Here is a 20,377-nt window from a genome sequence, read left to right on the forward strand (position 1 = left end):
TGGATTGGCGTCTTACCTTAGACCCGCCCTGAGTGAGCTATCATCAGTCCGCCATTGTTTCACCGCCGGAGCAGGTGTAGACAAGAATGTCGCCATAGTGATTGAGGTGTTTTGTTGTTGGATGTAATAATGAACATAGCAGTCGTCATTTACTCCCGACATCTGAGCCGCTGAAGACTGAAGGGGAGTATGTTTGTTTTTGAAGGGAATGCGCCCCCCGATCTGCCTAAATGCGTCTATGTTCGCTATGTTCAGCTTCACCTCCAGAAGAAGTGAGTATAAGGTTTTTTAATGAATCTTTGCAAATCGCCTTTCCTAATAATGTGCTAGTTAGCAAGTTTCGCGATGAATGCGGTTAAAGTTTACCGTCTCTCAGAGAGCGGCATGGAAGAGAGGGGCGGGGCGAGCAGAGCTCATTTGCATTTAAAGCGGCATGCAAGAAAACAGCTTGCTGTAGACAGAGCTGTTTTTGACAGGGTAAAAACTGTGTTGTTTTACACTACACCATTGAGAAATGTTAACCAAACTATGTTACAGACTTTTCATTAAGACCCAAAAGAATCATATCAACTTGTGGAAAATGGGCATCGGATGACCCCTTTAATAAAACTTGCATTAGTAGAATTTAAATATAAAGTATGTTTGTGTGTTGATTTACCTGGAACGGGCAGGGTATGTGGTAGTCTCTGCAGCGCTCCTGCACCCATGTGGTCTCCCAAATAGAGCGGTACATCTGTTCATACAGGTAACAGCCCACCACGGTCAGCAGCGGCACCAGATACAGCACCGAGAACACACCGATCCGGATCATGAACTTCACCAGCTTGTCCTGATTCTCCTTCTCCAGAGGAATCTCCATTCGGACTCTGTTGAGCGCTATGATCCCGGCCAGCAGCAGCGACACTCCCACCAGGACGTCCAGACACAGCGGCGCCAGCACGAACCAGCGGAGAGTGTGAACATCGTACAGGCCCACGAAACACACGCCACTGATGTTATCACCCTCGATTTTATTCAGAGCCAGCAGGGTTATGGTTAGCATGCCAGGTATTCCCCACGCGCTGGCGTGGAAGAGCAACGCCTTCTTCTCGATGGCTTCGCTGCCCCATTTGGGAACAGCAGCCAAGAACCAGGTGATGGTAAGGATGACCCACCACACGCTTCCCGCCATGGTAAAGAAGTACAGCACCATAAAAAGCAGCGTGCAGGCCTTGTTATGCGAGCCTTGAGTCACTGTGGACGTTTTGTACTGGCTGGGATTGGCTGCATTACACGCTACACGATCCTCCAGCAGAAAGCCCAGGAAAAACACCAGCGAAACCATCATGTAGCAGACGGCGTAGAAGATGATGGGCCGCTCTGGGTAGCGGAAGCGTGTGACATCGATGAGGAAGGTGAGGAAGGTGAAGAGCGTGGCCGAGAGGCAGACGATGGAGATGACGCCAATGAAGTAGCGGGCGAAAGAGAGCTCCATCCTCCAGCAGAAAGCCCAAGAAAAACACAAGCGACACCATCATGTAGCAGACGGCGTAGAAGATGATGGGCCGCTCTGGGTAGCGGAAGCGCGTGACGTCGATGAGGAAGGTGAGGAAGGTGAAGAGCGTGGCGGAGAGGCAGACGATGGAGACAACGCCAATGAAGTAGCGGGCGAAGGTGAGATCCTCGCGGCGGAAGTACATGTTGGGACAGGGAGGGGAGCAGTCACGCACACCGAGAAACGTGTAGCCGAGCTCGGGCTCCACTTTGAGCTCTCGGGGGCACCAGAAGCCATAGTCACGCTGAACGGACATGGACGACTGGTCAGTGGGGTCCTCGTTCACGAGCAGATCTACATCACGAGGGTAAGACTCATCGCAGTCTGGGAACCTACAGTCAAGAGACAAAGACATACATAACTACATAATACAGTATATATATATATATATATATATATATATATATTTAACTGAACATTTAGACACCGAACAAAATTAATGACTGGACCGAAGGCCAAATACCGAACACGGCATTTTGTGATTACTGTATGATTTCCATAATCATACAGTAACCAGCAACAACAGTCTCTCGCTGTCTGTGATTTTTGTGTCTTTCTCGGACAGTTTTAAATGCTTCCACACCGCCGACATGTTTGCTGTGTTATAAAGAGTGCGCGCCTCTCACTCTAAGCTGGTTGCTATTTGATCGAGTCATGTCATTGTTCGGAACAATTTATTCTGTCTTTTCACTCATTTTTTAATTATTTTGCTATTTTCGGCCGAATAATTTCAGTTGCCGAACATTTGGTGCATCCCCAGTTTTTATAATATATAAAATGCAGTATAAAATATAACAAAATATAAAAATACAGAGTATGTTATTAACTTATTGGATCAATTTTAAAATTAAGGCTGGGTATTATTAGGTAATATTAGGATGTTGTTTTTTCATTCTTTATTGTATTTAATAGATTATATTATTTATTGCATGTAATATAACTTGTATGTATTACATAGTTTACACTGCTCATACACAATGTACATATTTTTACAGAAAATATATTAAAATCAACTAGAATAATGAAATATTAACTTGGTAATGTTTAAAGTATAGTGTTAAAAATGCTATGTGGCAGAAGGCTTGGAAGATGATGCGCAGCTCCACGTAACAGAGCAATATAAAGCATGTTTAATCCAGATTTTATTAAATTATTCACCCAAACTGACTTCTCTCCCCATGTTTGCCAGTAGCATAGTAAGTACTAGACTTGTGCCGGTATTTGGTAATGCGATATATCACGGTAATGAATATGCACGATATTGTTATCGTGGGCACTTCTAAATACCGTGAATAATTATATATTACAAATTATTCCGAATTTTGAATGCATTTTAAGAATACTTTTCCCATCAACTGGTCAAAATTCACAACACGCTGTATGCTGTTGTAGGAAAATTAACAACAGCCAGCGCTAGCAACAGAAACTAAAGGGGGCGGGGCCAAGCTAATTATTAGTTCCATGACAGACACAACTTTTGTTCTAATAAGCTCTTTCTTGATTACTTACTAGTATGTAAAGAGATTGAAACGGCCATGAGGTGCATATTATACAAAATCACAAGAAATGTTGCACAGAATTTATTGCTGCAAGTTTTGTTTCACTCAACCCTACTAAAAGTTTGATACTGGAGTAATAAAATATGCTTTCTTTTCTGACAACTACTGCTTTGAAAGTATGTTTCCATATTACCACTGAGTGTTTGACTGCTGACTGCTAACATTAATCTGAAATATGCTGCAGACTTATCTCAACCTGGTTTGAATAGCGCACACATTTTTCCTTCTTCAGAATGACTGGTTTTCGTTGGAGATGAAAGGTTTCCCTCAAACATCTGCATTTGCTTAAACCAGTGGTTCTCAAACTTTTTCAGCAGGAGGCCCCCTTGTGTAGGGTGAATCCTTTTGTTAATTTACATATACTTTGTAAAAAAGTGCATTTCTTCTTAAAAGTGCAAAAGTGCATTACATTTTGATGTAGTGAAATGACAGTGGCTCAACAGTTTGGTTTGCAATTTGAACAGCAATCAGATTTTCTTCAACAATCTTTTTTTCTGCAAGAAACAAAAAAATGTCTACTCTACTTAAAAATAAATAGTTTTACAATATAAAAGAAATATAGAATATTATACAAATTTTACAATATAAAAGAAATCATGCAATGCAGACACATCAATTTAGTAACCACTGTACAAGTACACACAACCTGCCTTAGTGGGAAGGGTGAGACTGTCTTTCTTTGCAGAGCTTATCAATTCTGGGTGTTATTGAGGACAGGCAAACTCTCAAGTCATCTTCCACATTAAGCCGTGCCCTGTATTTTGTCTTTATTGCCATCATGGCTGAGAAAGATGTCTCACAAAGATATGTTGTTGGGAAAGGCAGCAATATTCTCATGGCCTGAAGAGCAACCCCCTTGTACTCCTTTTCAACCGTGGGCCAAAATTCTGCTGGGCCCTGCATATTAAATCTCATCCTGAGAGTGCGATCACTGGATAATTCCAAAAGTTCATCTTCGGCCTTTCCACTGAGGCCACTGGCCATCACTTGACAGCTGGAAGTATTCCTCCCCGATCGTGTGAGGCTTTTTACATTTGGCTATTCGCAGGGCTGCAAGATACGATGCTTGCTGTGCTTTCTCAGGTATTGCCGTGATGTTAGTCATTCGTACCTTTTGCTTGATGTATTCTTCTTTCTTTCTTTGGAATAAATCCGTACTTTTATTCACATGCTCCGGATGAATTGTTGCGAGAGTTGAGTTTATATGGTTTCAGCGCTTCAACGGATAAAATCTTCAAGCACAGCGTGCACTGTGGTCTGCCGTCACTATATTCCATAAAGCCATATTTTATGTACGAGTCGTCAAATTTACGCAGTTTCGTTTTTTTCACGCTAGGCTCTTCTGTATTAACCTTCTCAGCTGAGACACTGCATCCTCTATCTAAAAACGCATCCGTTTTAAAGAGTCTTAGCATTTATCAGCGTGTTCATGGCTAACCGTTCTGTGCGCTAGTACATCAACGGAGCGTTTCGGTAGTGTGCTGCGTATAATTGATATTATTTTTAAACATTTCTATTTTTTAAATACATCATAGTTTACATAGATTGACAATCCTGACTTACATACAGGTATAATAATTTTTTTAAATAATTTCCTAATCTAGATTCTAGAATTTCTATGTGGCCCCCCTAGCGCCATCTGGTGGCCCCCAGTTTGAGAACCATTGGCTTAAACCACCATTTCAGTCAGGAAACATTTTCTATTAACTAGGGATGTAACGATTAACTGCGAGCCGGTTGAAAATCGATTCAAATATGTGACGATTCAAATCGGTTGAGATGCTAAACAAATGGCGATTCATTTAGGGGTAGGATTTTATATGAATGTATGTCTGAGGGGAACTTAATCAAAATCGTGAATCGAATCGTGAGTTGAGTGAATCGGTACATCCCTACTATTAACCATGTCCAAGAATAAACATGTTCAACCATTACAGCACAATTTACCTTCAGAAATGCTGAGCAATTATGTGGCAATTACATCTGACACACTGGGCAATGTACACTTTGTACCTTCTCTCAAAAGCTACCTTAAATTTCCAAAAGTCTTGAATGAGTACCTGCTGCACTCCATCTCCTCTGGCCAGGTGACTCCAAACATGTCCATGAGCTTCTGGCAGTCTCTCTTGGCATGCGCGCACAGGCTCCGGCACGGCAGAGACACGCGTCCGTACTCCATACACACGGGGGCATACAGGGCACATAGGAACGGCCTGAGGTCTGGAGAGCACTGCAGGTTCACCATGGGGTGGAAGGGCTGTTGGGGAGGGAGAGCAGAGAGTTAGTTCATGCCAAGTACCCAGAGAGTTTATGACAGATCTCGTAAAAACACACAGCTTGGCTCTGGCAGCAGTCTGGGAGAAAAATGAACTCCACTGGAGCTGCCTGGCAAGAGTTTAGATTGCACATAAGGTAGAAGTGCAAGAAAACTTCTCAGGCAGAAGTCGACAAAAAATTGAAACTGACATCTTAAAAATGTAATCCAATGTGAGCTGTTCTTTGAACAAAGATGTTTGACTGTGGAATCAAAATACAACTTGCTCTGCTTTTGAAACTACTTTTCAGATGATGTCATCAAGGCTTTATATTTTCAACATATTAACACTTTTCACCATCCAATCAATTCCCGGTGGATAAATCAAGTTACATTCATGTCACATTTCATTATTAAATGGATTGCAAACATTTCAAGTTGACTTTAAGAATCAATCTATTTCCAAAATTAAGCCAGAATCACATTTGTCTTCAGAACTGCGATTGCCTTGTTATTTTAGAATTTAAGAATAAAGTTAAGAATATTTTGTATTCCCAAAAACATTTCCAAAGAATGTTCTTATCTATTTTCTTAAGAATGTTCTAAAGACAAAAATTTTGAAAATCATCGTAATATTTTCAAGTTAGGATAACCTAAAATTGGTCTTAAATGCTAAAATCGATCCGTCTTTAGAAAGACTCTTTAAAAATACTCTCATCAAGCCAGATGGAATAAAAATATTGTGCATGCTTATTATGCTTGTATTACAGTAATCTGGTAGGAAAAAAAATTGTCTTTTTCAAGTGCGTTTTATCATTTTCGTCTTGAGAAAAAAAAAGGTCCTAAGAAAGTATTTGAAAACTTCTTAATTTAACAGTTACACTTTCTAACAAACTTATTTCATTTATGAAAAATGTTCTTAAAAATGAAGTAATTTCTTAAGATAAATAAATCGAAGACTTTCTTACAAACATATATGCGAACATACAAGAATTTTGTAATAATTTCACTTCTAAGAATACATTCTTACAAACTTCCCCAAACAATCTGGGGATTAAATACATTTATTTTTATTCATCTTAAGAAATTTCTTGATTTCTTTCTTCAGAAGATTTTCATGAGTCCAGCCCCTGATAACAACAGTGTCATTTTCTTCTTAAAACAATCAAATAATATGCTCTTAAGAAAATATATGAAAATGTAAGAATTCTTTAAGTATTGCACTTTTTTGAACATTTTCATGAGCGTCTTAGAATTTTCACTTGAGAAATTTCTTAACTTCTCCCTTAAGAATATTTTCATGCCTCCCAGAATCTCAAGGTGCAAAAAGACAGGCAGGAAGTTGTCTGGGTACAGTAACCTGATGCCCCTTCAGCAGGATTACAGGCCAGTTTGGCAGCTCCAAGGAGTTGAAAACCCCTGCTTTAAAAATGTCAAAACTCACCTATTTTTCATAAATCACTCTCAAAGGTAGCAACTAATTCTTTAAAGCATGTGAATGACAGAGGTGTAACTACAAACGGTAGCTCAGACCGTCTCAGTCTCTGAACACAACACAGTAGAAGCAGATAGAGACGCCACTAGAACGCCATGAATCTTCTCCCTGTCAGAGCGTGAAATGCCCTTTTGCAGGCTTACTCTGAATCCAGAATGGAGATCAGAGCCTTTTATTTAGTGAGCATGAATTAAAGGTTCTAAAAAACGTACACTGACAAAAAAAAGGAGCGCTGCCAAATTTAGACAGACAATCCTGAGGGTTGATGCCTTCTGAAGAGGAAAAGAGCGCTGAACATCCATCAAGCCAGAGACATTTGGGAAACGATGAACTACTTTAAAATGAAGAAAGCTGGATTAAAATGACACACGGATCTATAAAGGGAATTTCGGTCTGTCTGATAGGACTGGGCTGTATATCGTATATACTGTGTGGAGGCAGAAATGTGTCGAGCATTAAAGATTCTTCTATGTCATTTATCCCACAGTGCTTTAAAAAAATTTTTTTTTTTTAAATCAGATTTGATGTAGAAACAATAGCCTACTTTCCAAAGTCTCACAGACTGTTCCAGAGTTGACAGCTTCATTCATTATAATGCAGACACCATGTAACAATAGCTTTGCCAAGCAATGTTTTGTCATAATAATATGGTACATGTCCAAAAACAATGCAAAAACCAAGTTAATGACCAATGATACCATGTTAAAGTATTACCTCATGTATTACCAAAGATTAATTAATATAAAATGTTTCTGGGTTAAATTTATACCAAAAATAGTGGTGCTTATGCACAATAAGGCTTCATTATTTAAATAGATAACTACATTAGTTAACATGAGCTAACAATGATCAATATTTCTGAAGTATTTAATAATCTTTGGTAATTTCATAAAACAATTTAAAAACAATTTAGAAATTCAGTAGTTCTATAGTATTAATATTTGTTAAAACATTTTTATATATATATATAATCTTTCATTTTTTACTATATATATATATATAATACAGTAAAAATACTTTAAACATTCTACAGACCTACAATAATTCTACAGTATTTATTTGAATGCTAATTTCAGCATTATATATATACAGTGGGTACGGAAAGTATTCAGACCCCCTTAAATTTTTCACTCTTTGTTATATTGCAGCCATTTGCTAAAATCATTTAAGTTAATTTTTTTTCCTCATTAATGTAAATGATTTTAGCAAATGGCTGCAATATAACAAAGAGTGAAAAATTTAAGGGGGTCTGAATACTTTCCGTACCCACTGTATATATATATACACACACACATACACACAATATACATACAACATGTAGTAAGAAATAACAATGAGCAATATTTCAGTATATATATATATATATATATATAATCATTATCATTTTGTTTAACATAATATAATATAGTAAAAATACACTAATAATAAACAATACTATTTAAAAATGTTAATTTCAGCTAATTTTTAAAATCAAAAATTGTATCTGTTAACATTACATAATGCACACTAAACTAACGTGAGCAACTGTATTTCTATTAACATTAACTAATGCTTTAAAGTTAACAAATGAGACCTTAATCTAAAGTGTTACCAAAATAACTATTTAGTGATATATACACTTACTGTAATACAAAACTACTGTAAGATTTTTTCTACCGCCCACCGCTGGCATCTGAGTGTCCCACCAGGAGGAACTTCACTGAAGCGTGTTCAACCCCACTTACTCACATGCTTTTAACAGGCACAATCGCTCTCAATATTTCAGCACGCAGCCATATGTGTGTTAACACGCGTGTGTTGTAAACACTCGCATAGCGTGCGTCTTCAAGCATGTGCACTTAAAATCGATGGCCGCAAACTTCCCGGTGGGAAGAGCATTTGGATAGCTCTCTCTCCATCTATCCATCTCTTTCCCGGAGGGTGTCAACCCCGCTGACCCCACTCTCAGAGACGATTCCTCCTCTAACAGCCTCTCATAGGTCTCCATCAACAGCAGTGCTGCAGGGCACACTGAACAAATCACAGGCCCTTTCACATCACTGACTTCACATCTACAGCTCAGTCTGCACGAATGGCCAAATAAACTCAGCTCATCAGAGTATATGCCTGGCCCTGTGTGACAGTGTTTTGAAATATGCAACTCATGCTGCATAAGTGCATTAACTCATATAGCTCTCTCTACTTTACTGTATGGAAATATAGAGCTCTCTATCGTAGCATAGTGACATACTTGCTACTGGCTAAGGACTAGCACTTTAATTCATGCAAAATTCATACTTTGTTCTCTAGAATAACTACAACTGTTATTATACATTATAAAGCTTACATGTTCATTGATGCATTTAAAGAGCAAATAATGCATTAGACACCAACTCTAAATATCAAGTGTGATACAGTAGTATTAGTTATCGCATATTACAATGCATATAATACTTTGTAAAGGTGTAGCCATGAACACAAAATTATTATAATTGTGAAAATGATTTCGAAACAGGTAAACGTGCATTACAGTTTCATAAAATTTACTATTTGAGAAAATACTATTTGAGCCTTTCTACTTCAAAATTCTGTTTAATTCTGTTTTATTTGTCAATTCTTTGTAATTAATTGTGAAATTTACTAGTAATTTTTTGAGAGGCTATTATTTCTACACTAAGTTACATATGAGAGTTACAAAACTCATCTTTGCATAAGAATTATTTACATTTTAAAATATATTCAAATAGAAAATAGTTATTACGAATTACAATAATATTTCACAATATTACTGTTTTTAAAGTATTTATCATTAAATAAATGCAGCCTTGGTGAGCATAAGAGACTTGATTAAAAACATTTAAAACAATGTTTACAAGCTTTGTTTAATATAAAGTATATTTATTAAACATTCACTAATATTAAAATTAATATATTAAATTAATTAGAATGAACAGAAACATATACTTCTGTAACATTAAATATCATAGCAAAATAAAATAAAGAACCTTCAGGCTAAAGATCAAATTTAATTGAATATATTTACTATGTGTTTAAAATATTGACAGGTGTTTCACATTTGTATCCATATTGTGTATTGAATGACTGGAATACTGTATTGTCAAAAATTTGGAATACTGACTTGTCTAAAAAGCTAAAAAATGCATTAAACATACAAATGATTTAAGTGAAGTATTTCCTCTTTTATACAGCTTTCACATTGCACCTTTCACACTGTGAATAAGTATAACCAGCAAAAAATAAAGCAAGACTAATGCACATAAGAGTCGCGTTTTCTGCGAACTGATCTTTTTGTTCGTCTGTCAGTGAGACGTGAAGGTGTAATTAATCAAGACCACTCACACGTTCCCGAAAGAGAGATTCATACATATTATTTAGACTAATCTCCATGTCTAAGACGGTAATGGTAATTAAAACATTGCGGGGTTGATGTGAATGCCGCGCCGTCGTGCCAGCGAGCCCAGACTGTGTAGGAGGAGCAGCCCGAGGAAGTGGGTGGGTTTCTGGCAGCGGTGCAAAAGAGCACATTTGTCTCTCACATTCGCCAAGCGCCACTCCTCTAACTCTTCAATGGATGGATTAAGTTTCTGCCTGTTTTTCCTTTGTCAGACTCATGATTCATTTAAAGAATCGATGAATAGAGGTTACCTTTGAAAGCCTCGAGCTTTCAGAGTAAGGCTGCGTGCTTTTACGGCTTCCTTGGCTACTTGAGAACTTCTTGGTGAGAAAAATAACACATTGAGACGTCTACCTACTGTATTTCAGTGTGGATTAGGTAGAAAAGGAGGCACATATATCTGGACAAGAGCTGGCACCATTTGGGGTTTTGCAGAAGAGGAAAAAAGCAAAAACATCCTGTGGCAGCACAATAGTACAATGTTGGCATACGATTGCCAATACCATGGCATTTCAATGGTACTCCATGGTATTTTTTCCAAAGAATACATGCATGTCCAAAAACATGTTTTATTTTAAAACCTATATAATGCCAGGGTGCTTTAATATAGACTAGTACTAAATGAGGGCCATTTTCATTTACCATGATACATTTACATGATACTATAGAGGTACTTGAAAAATTACTTTGGTATTACATGGTATATTTCCAAAAACCAAGGTATTGCCATTGCACTTTGACATACCATGACACTGAATGATCACCACGATCATATACCATGGCATATGTCCAAAACACCAAGGTAGTGCCAAGGCAATTTAATAAATGGCACAGAACTGAATGATTATATTCATACATTTAAATCATACTGCATGGTACTAATTCAAAGAAAACCACTGCATTACAATGATACATGCCCAAAAAGAAAACTTGGTATTATTATGCTAAATGTGTAACACCATGGTGTATTGATGAATATTATAGTACTGAATGATCACCATATTTAAAGTGACTTCAAATTAACGTTAAAAAAATGACATGGTGTTATTATGATACATGTCCAAAAAACATGTAATGTAAGGGTGCTTTGATATAAAATAGTACTGAATGGAAGCCATATTCATACAACATCATTGGTTTACATGATGCTGAAAGGTTCTTCAAAAAATACTGTAATATTAAATGGTACAAACAATGTCCAAACAAAATGTTATTGAGGTCATAATTTAACATACACTATGATCCTGAATGACTGGCACATGAATATATCATGGTAAATGTCCAAACAAATTCATACAGCATTTACCACAAAACTTAATAATTAGCATATTTATATATTTAAATAATATTGCATGGTACTTAAAGAATATCACGGCATTATCATGATACCTGGCCCAAAACATGGTATTTTTAACATGGTTTTTTCACAAGTATCAAAATAATAACGTAATGCCAGGGTGCTATGATATAGAGAGGTACTGAATGCTTACCATATTCTTTTACCATGGTATATTTTAGGGATGCACCGATACCACTTTTTCCAGTACTCGCCCGATACCGATACTTTTATTTTTGGTACTTGCCGATACCGAGTACCGATACCGATATTTTTATTGCATTGTACATTTTTTAAATATTGGGTACAGAAACCTAAAGAGTATGCATAATGTTAGTTGGTTAACTTCATTTATCAAATAGATACAGTCAAACCAAAATATATTCAGACACCTTCAACATTTCTCACATTATCACAGTTTACTCGCTATAGTTTAGAAAATGGTAATAAATATGACAAGAACTCATATTTTAAACGGTGTTAAACTGTGTCAGAACAAATTCAGCTTGATAACGTTAGATAACTTTGATAGAAAGGTATGTAATGGATTACAATCAACCAAAAATTATTCAGACAGCTGTTAGTATGACAGTATTTACACAACTATCAATACTTAGTCGGGCAACCCTTAGCCTTAATGACAGCCTGTAGTCTCCTGGGCATGTTGTCATCCAGCTTCATGCAAACCTCAACTTCAGTTTTTTTCCCAACTTTTAATTTTTGGTCCCAAATTTGTATCAGTTTTACTGGTAGTCCACTGTATGAAGAATTTTTGGGTATAATTTGTCACAGTTTACTTTATTTTCCTATACTCACTTACATAAGTGAACTATAGTGTCCTGCACCCACTAGTAAAAAAATATAAAAAATTATATCTGGTCTCTGAATAATTTTTGGTTTGACTGTATATCCTTCGGTTATTTTCACACTTAATTATGCCCATTAAAATGTATTTTACAAGTTTTTGTTACTTTCACTGTTCATTGTTTTGCTCTATGGTACATCATCTTTAATTTAATAGCATTAGAGCAGCGGCTTAGTACTCACCGCCACACGCTCAATCCACTCAGCGTGCTTTGCTCATCAGCTCGCGCACATCAGCTATACAGGCGTTAATACTGAATGTTTAACATTATATTCATTGCATACATATACTTTGTAGACATCCTTAATCTCTAATAACTCTATCCTTAATCTCTAATAACTCCATTCACATGCTGTGTAGTATCGGCGTTTGGTATCGGGGTATTTTAACGAGTACGAGTACAGGAGACCAGTATCGGGCCTGATACCGATACCAGTATCGGTATCGGTGCATATACTTTGTAGACATCCTTAATCTCTAATAACTCTATCCTTAATCTCTAATAACTCCATTCACATGCTGTGTAGTATCGGCGTTTGGTATCGGGGTATTTTAACGAGTACGAGTACAGGAGCTCAGTATCGGGCCGATACCGATACCAGTATCAGTGCATCCCTAGTATATTTAAATGAGTACTTCAAGGAATACCCTGGTATTACATGGTATATGTCATAACAAAATGCTATTATTGCCCTCATAGTTTGACATATACCATGGTGCTGTACGATTACCACATGCACATACCACGGTAAATGTCCAAAACATCATGGTAATGCCAAACTTAATACATAACCAAAGAACTGAATGATTTAAATCAAACAGCATGGAACTAATTCAAAGAATACATGACATTACCATGATATCTGGCCCAAAACATGGTATTATCATGATAAATGTCTAAAAAACCAGGGTACTTTGATAGTACTGAATGACTAGTACTGCATAACTACCACATTCATATTCACATGATACATGACAAAAAATAAAAAAATAAAAAAATACATGGTAGTACTATAGTATATGTCCACAAAAGCAGTCTCATAATGGATGCCTGCAGGGTAGTGCAGGTGTCTGGACTGGACTCTTGCCTGACAGTGTTTTCTGGCAGATTTGGACATGGAAGAGTGAAATCAGATCCGAACAGGAAAACCCCTCACCCGCCCTTCGCTCACAGAGCAGGTGGAATCGCCAAGCAAACAGACCTTGTGCGAGTGGAAAATCCAGTTTACCAACTCTGCAGAGAGGGTGTTTGTGGAGAAAACCTTCTCTCGAGATTAGAAAGTCAAAGGGTTTAAGTCTTTCTAATGCGAGAATCGCTCACCCTTTCCCTACTGGGCCGTGTGTGTGTGCCATGCTGGCTTCTGATCAGTTTCTGCTCGACACACTTCCCAAAGCTGTCATTAGTCATTTCATAAGTGCAAATGACAGATTTCACATTCATTCATTTAATCATATATTCAGCTGTGGTCAGACGTTTACATACACCTTGCAGATTCTGCAAAATGTTGATCATTTTACCAAAATAAGTGGGATCATACAAAATTCATGTTATTTGGATTTAGTACTGTCCTGAAGCGTTTATTTTAGAAGTCAACTAAATAAGATTTGCAGAGTTTGTTAAGCTAGGTTTAATGGCTTCGTTGTCTTCGTGTAAATATAAGCTCAGGTTTCTCATTCAATGCAAGTCTGTGGGATTTTTAGGCCATTTTTTATCTAGAAGAACATTATTTTGCACAATCCAATCCAATTTATCCAATCACAAACCCCGAGTATAAGCGATTATAATGGTGATGCTTGTCTTAGTAAACTCCATTAATAAAAGCATGTCAACGGTGAATGTGATTGGAAGACACAGAGAACCCATTCAAACACATATCCATCTCTTGCTGTTTACAAGTCTCAAGTTAACAAGCTCTGACAAACTGCTGTGCACTAGATAGTCTGAACTGCCAGAGTTGTAGAGTCCTTACGTAACAGATTCTTCCCTCCGGCCCAGAACACTGTCAGATACTATCAGGACGTTTCCCATTAGCAGTGACCCACCATCAGTCTGTCTGCAGCTCCACATCCCTGCTGAAGATGCAGTGTTTCCGGAAGCAAATAAAAATCTTTGGGTTTAAAAGAACAGTTTGAAATGTCACAGAGAAGTTGAGCTGTATTAATCGGTCAGAGCTGCTGGTATATGAATGATAATACACTACAGCATAACTGTCAGCTGAAGAAATCAGAGTTTATTTTAAATGATAAAACCGTCGAAAAAAAACACAGATTTACACCGAAGCCATATATAGAGACCAGAACATCACAGATACTTTAAGGTGGACTCTTTGGACAGAAAGCAATCACCTAGCAACCACCCAGAATATATTAGCAACCACATAGAAACATGCTTAAAACCATTTAAAATACCACAGCAACACCTCTGAAAAAACTTGCCAGAATGCTCAGGTAGAAACCTGCTCAGATTTCTTCAGAAAATTTAAAAATTAACTTTTAAATCATACACAATTTCCTCAAAAAGATTACATTACCCTTTTAGCTTAACTTAAATTTTAAATTATTTCATAGTAAAAAAAAAAAACAATACAATATATTAACTATACGAACTGTAACAATATTAACATTTACTATTTTATAGGAAAAAGTGTACTTAATTTTTACTCATATTAAAAATGAGTAACACCACAGACTAAAATATTGCTGTGATTATTTAATTTATTTATAAGATTTAAAAAAAATCTCTTATGTTCAGCAAGGCTCGCACCAAAATACATTAAAAACAGTAACATTATGAAATATTATTGCAATTTAAAATAACTGTTTTCTATCTTAATATATCTGAAAATTAATTTATTTCTTTGACACAAAGCTGAATTTTCAGCATCATTACTACGGTCTTCAGTGTCACATGATCCTTCAGAAATCATAATATGCTGATTTCCTGCTCAAGCGACATGTCTTATTATTATCAATGTTAAAAAAACCATTTTTTCAGAATTCTTTGATGAATATAAAGCTCAATAGAAGAGCATTTATTTGAAATAGGCCTAGATTTTTTGTAATAAATGTATGTCTTTACAGTCATTTTGCAGACTAAAAAAAATCTTACCGACCTTCTTAACAGATATTTATTTGTTGACTGATGTACTGAGTGGAGAAAAGCAGAGTATGCAACACTTATGCATTCAAAATGCTGTAAAACATTCCAGTACTTTTGCACTCACGGATGTAAAGAGACACTGATTGAGTGCTTATAAATGAGGACACAAAACGAGAAGTGAATCGTCCATGTGAGTGACACGACAACATGCTGGCCGCTCTGAACGGCTGAATAAATTGTGGCGTGCAGGGGCACATGAAGAATAAAACACATCCTGTCTCTCCTAGAACAACAACAAAGATAAACTCCTTCTGCAGTCACCAATTGGCTCTGGGCGGCCCTTCACTTTCACACAGGCGTGAAAGACTCAAGGGCCTTAAATGGGGAAAATTGGCCAAACGGGGAGTTATTTCCTTCATCTGAGCACTGGAAGAAAAACAGAAGAAAGAAAGGACAGCCCGCTCCCACACTCCTTCTGTCCTGTCATTCAACCAGCCCTGAATCAAGATCACTTCTCGTCCTGGCCCCGTCTTTCCAAGGTTTCACTCGTCTCGGCGCTCTTTCCTGACATTTTTAACAGGCGTACCATGGTAACCCTGATGCAGGAACAGGCCCATCTGAAGTGGAGAGCTTTTGACAACTCTTCATCCTCAGGGGTCAGAGGTCAGCGCGAGGGACCGCCTCCTGGGAACACTAAAGCTTGCCCTTTTGAGGCCGTACAATTACGGTTTGTTACCATAGTGACGCCTCTACCCAGTTAAGGAAGATGGAGAGAACTGAAGGGAGTGAAAGAGAGATTTGAGTCCATCTCAAAAAGAGCAGTTTCTGTAGAAACCACAGGGGGTCTTACAGAAAAACGACAGATTATTTCAATCTGAATGCACACAAAAACGTACAGAATTAGGGGCCATTCACACAGGATGCGTTCTTGTATTCAAAAACAGCAAGACTGGTACTGAATGCAGACGAGCTGAACTATTTTTACTTAAAAACCCAACGCTAGTGACGTGAGATGCTGAAAACGTACCTGTCAGGGAGTTCTTTGTATATTCTATGCATTATCTTTCATCAGCATACATGCCAGCATAAAAATAGCACTTGCTTTCTATCTCAGATTCGCATGTTTTTCTGCTTTCCTGTGGAAAATCTTCCAGAATAGCACATTAGCATACTACTTGTGCTATTTTTGCAGTATAGATGTTGTGTGACAAATTTCCTTTATGCCTGGATTACACAAGTGGCCTTCTACATTTGCCAAAATGTGCATTAAACTGTATCCCACAATGCAATGCAATTTTGAATTACACAAGCAAAGTACACAGGTCATGTGACAATGTAGCATAAAACAATCTGAATATTATATTTTATAGTATTTTTGTCTTTTTTTCACCACAAATATTCTCAAGTAAATAACTTTATTAAGTGACCTTAAAGGGTTAGTTCACCCAAAAATGAAAATTAGGCTGCGTTTTACTCACCCCCGAGGCATCCTAGGTGTATATGACTTTCTTCTTTCAGATGAATCCAGTCGGAGTTATATTAAAAATTGTCTTTGATCTTTCAAGCTGTTTAATGCCACTCAGTGGGTGTTGCATTGCTTCAGTCCAAAAGAACTTAAATAAAAATCGCCCATCCATAAAAAAAAAAGTGTCTCGCACGGCTCCGGGGGGTGAACAAAGGCCTTCTGGTAGCGAATCGATGCGTTTTTGTAAGAAAAATATCCATATTGACATATTCGCAAAGCTGACCTCATACGTCATTCCCCCGGAACTGCTTCCGTTTACAACAGTGAGCGCAAGCTAGTTTTTCACCTTAAAAATTCAAAATATGATTTAACATATTTTTTGTATTATCCAATGTAACAAATTAAACGAAGTAATAAAAGTCTCTTCCTTTAATCATTCTTTGATCAAAACATGAAAAGTGCTGAAAAGTACTGAGGTCATGTGACCATTTGGATATTATAATATTTTGATCTTGTTTTCCAGCACAAATATCTAAACATTCTTAAATTAGGACACATTTACTTAAAAAAAGACATAAGTTAAGTCTTGTTTTCTGGAAACAATGATCATAATTAAGTTTGTTTAAGTCTAAAACAAGACAAAAATCTGCCATTGGGGTCAGAAAATTAAACTTAATTTCAAGGGGAAACAAGTTCATTTTTCTTACCCCACTGGCAGATATTTTTTCTTGTTTTAAGCGTAAACACATTTTTGCAGACTTTTCATAAACATGTTTTTCACACTTTAGTATGGCCATTGTCTCTCAAGTTAATGCATCTTGACTGTTGAAGAATGCTATGGTTGTGTATACTGGAAAACAACAAAAATATAATAAGAAAATCATTTTTTTTTGCTGTGTATTCTTTTTTTTTAAATTGTAGACCCAACAGTATAATGTGCATTAAGCAGTATTCTAGTATTCCTGTGGCTTTTTGTAATAGCATACTACCATAAAAGTATTTTTCAGCAGTATGTGTGTGTATTATGCAAATTATCTGTATGCAAAGCACATAGTATTTTTAGGCATTTTACAGCATGATGTGCCGCATGCATTAATCAGTATGCTAGTGTTTTGCATTTTGAACAGCCTCAGTCTTTCATTTTAGCCAATGACTGATGACCTCACACACAGGTCTGTCATTTTCACACAGCCTCCGCCCACTTACAGCATCACTGCTCGCATCACAATGCGGGCGTTTAGACCCCAAAACCAACCCGACAGTAAATTCCCCTGGAGATCTTTAATCAGCGCAGGGCGGGAAGTGTGAGTGCTTTTGGTTCAACATCAAGGAAACCCACAGTCAAATCATATTCTGGTTCATCTGTAATTACTCCGTGGTAGGTGCTGTTGAAGACTAAGGGTTAACAGATTAAATTAATTCACAAGCGTCTTAACCTTTTCAGAAACTGGCTACAACCCATGAAATCTGTCTAGAACATGAACGAGCCATATTTCACCCCAAAATCAAAGTATGATTCAAAATATTTTGTTATCCCCCCAAAAAAAATCATTACTTTCATGACAGTAAAGCACATTTTCCCCAAATTATCTGTACTGCAATGTGGAAAAAAATAATGGCATTATTTAAATTTTATAGTATGTATAAATTATGGAAGTATTTGTTATAGTGAATTTAATGCATTTTTAATAAAAATAAATATTAAATATAAAAATAATTATTTACACAAAAAATGTAATTGAGATATTTATCAAACAAGCTGAACGTTAGCTTTTACTGTGAAAAGTAAATCGTTCTCCTTGGATTTGATTCACGAGCACTGAATCCAGCTCAACATAAGCACATAATACATGGCTAACCTATATTTATGGTTTTTATCAGGGTCAGAACTAATCGCCTGCCTCATTCACAACAGAGTAAACTTTAGTCAACATACACACGAGATTTCCATATAATCCCATCCGATCTGAGCTCATGAAGAGGAAAAGAAACATAAAGCCCTTGTGCAACAGTCACACACTAGTGATGTCCGATCTGCGAACAAATCATTCTTTCAAACCGATTTGTTTTTAAAAATTCGGAATCACAGCATTTGTAAAATCAATAGACTGCATGAGATCAATCTGTATAGAAATCTCGGGGAAAAAATAACATGATATAATAAAATCATATTATTAAAATTATTGGGAACAATACTGATGTAGGTGTACGTCTATAAAAAAAATACTATTAGTTATGCTGGAACAACAGAAACACCATATTAAACATTTACACAAAAATAAGTGGTTAAAAATATTTTTTACTGCTTCTATTTTAAGTCATAGGAGCAACTGGAGTATTTATAATTATTTTTTATTATTACATTCTTAATATAATTATTCCTTAATTAAAATGTAATTGTAATTTGTATTTGTTAAAATACCTAAAATTCCCTTTTTTCAGTCAAAAGAAACAATATGCAATGTCTCTAAAATGTTGTGAATATTCAACTTACTGTATGATGTGATTATTTTTAATTAATTTAATATATAATTTATTGATATATTCAGAGTGATAAAAAAAATCAAACATCTGCAAAGAAGTTAAACCATTTTGGGGAAAAATAACATTAATATTATTAAAAATATTGGGAACATTATTTAAATTGTATTTTCAAAATATTGATTGGGAACAATACTGATGTAGGTGTACGTCTATAAAAAAATACTATTAGTAATGCTGGAACAACAGAAACACCATATTAAACATTTACATAAAAATAAGTGGTTAAAAATATTTTTTACTGCTTCTATTTTAAGTCATAGGAGCAACTGGAGTATTTATAATTATTTTTTATTATTACATTCTTAATATAATTATTCCTTAATTAAAATGTAATTGTAATTTGTATTTGTTAAAATACCTAAAATTCCCTTTTTTCAGTCAAAAGAAACAATATGCAATGTCTCTAAAATGTTGTGAATATTCAACTTACTGTATGATGTGATTATTTTTAATTAATTTAATATATAATTTATTGATATATTCAGAGTGATAAAAAAAATCAAACATCTGCAAAGAAGTTAAACCATTTTGGGGAAAAATAACATTAATATTATTAAAAATATTGGGAACATTATTTAAATTGTATTTTCAAAATATTGACATTTTTTGTAATATTAAATGTACAAATAAAGTGAGGGGAAAAATTGTGGGAACAATACTGATGTTTTTTGATGGCGTAACTATTCAAAGTTAAAATAATTTCAGTAAAGTTGGAATAATAACAATAACACACAAAAAATTTACACTAAATAAATAAATAAAGCAATAAGCCCCGTGAAGCCGTGGTTTACAGTGAATTTCTAACAGCTAAGGGGCGTTGTTGGCGTTGTT

At 36.1% G+C, this 20,377-nt stretch overlaps 1 protein-coding gene across 1 annotated transcript in view; it reads right to left on the minus strand.

The window, feature by feature from the left end:
• Positions 1-20,377, minus strand: part of LOC107729283 (frizzled-3-like) — a 35,290-nt gene that overhangs the window by 10,471 nt on the left and 4,442 nt on the right. Inside the window, exons 3-5 of the mRNA XM_016539748.1 lie at positions 5,154-5,350; positions 1,518-1,866; positions 659-1,327 (exon numbers count right to left, since the gene is read on the minus strand). Coding sequence (XP_016395234.1) covers positions 659-1,327; positions 1,518-1,866; positions 5,154-5,350 — 1,215 coding nt within the window. The remainder of the gene's footprint in view (positions 1-658; positions 1,328-1,517; positions 1,867-5,153; positions 5,351-20,377) is intronic.

Source organism: Sinocyclocheilus rhinocerous, unplaced genomic scaffold (assembly GCF_001515625.1).
Source record: "Sinocyclocheilus rhinocerous isolate Xijiao unplaced genomic scaffold, SAMN03320098_v1.1 scaffold1268, whole genome shotgun sequence".
NCBI lineage: Eukaryota > Metazoa > Chordata > Actinopteri > Cypriniformes > Cyprinidae > Sinocyclocheilus > Sinocyclocheilus rhinocerous.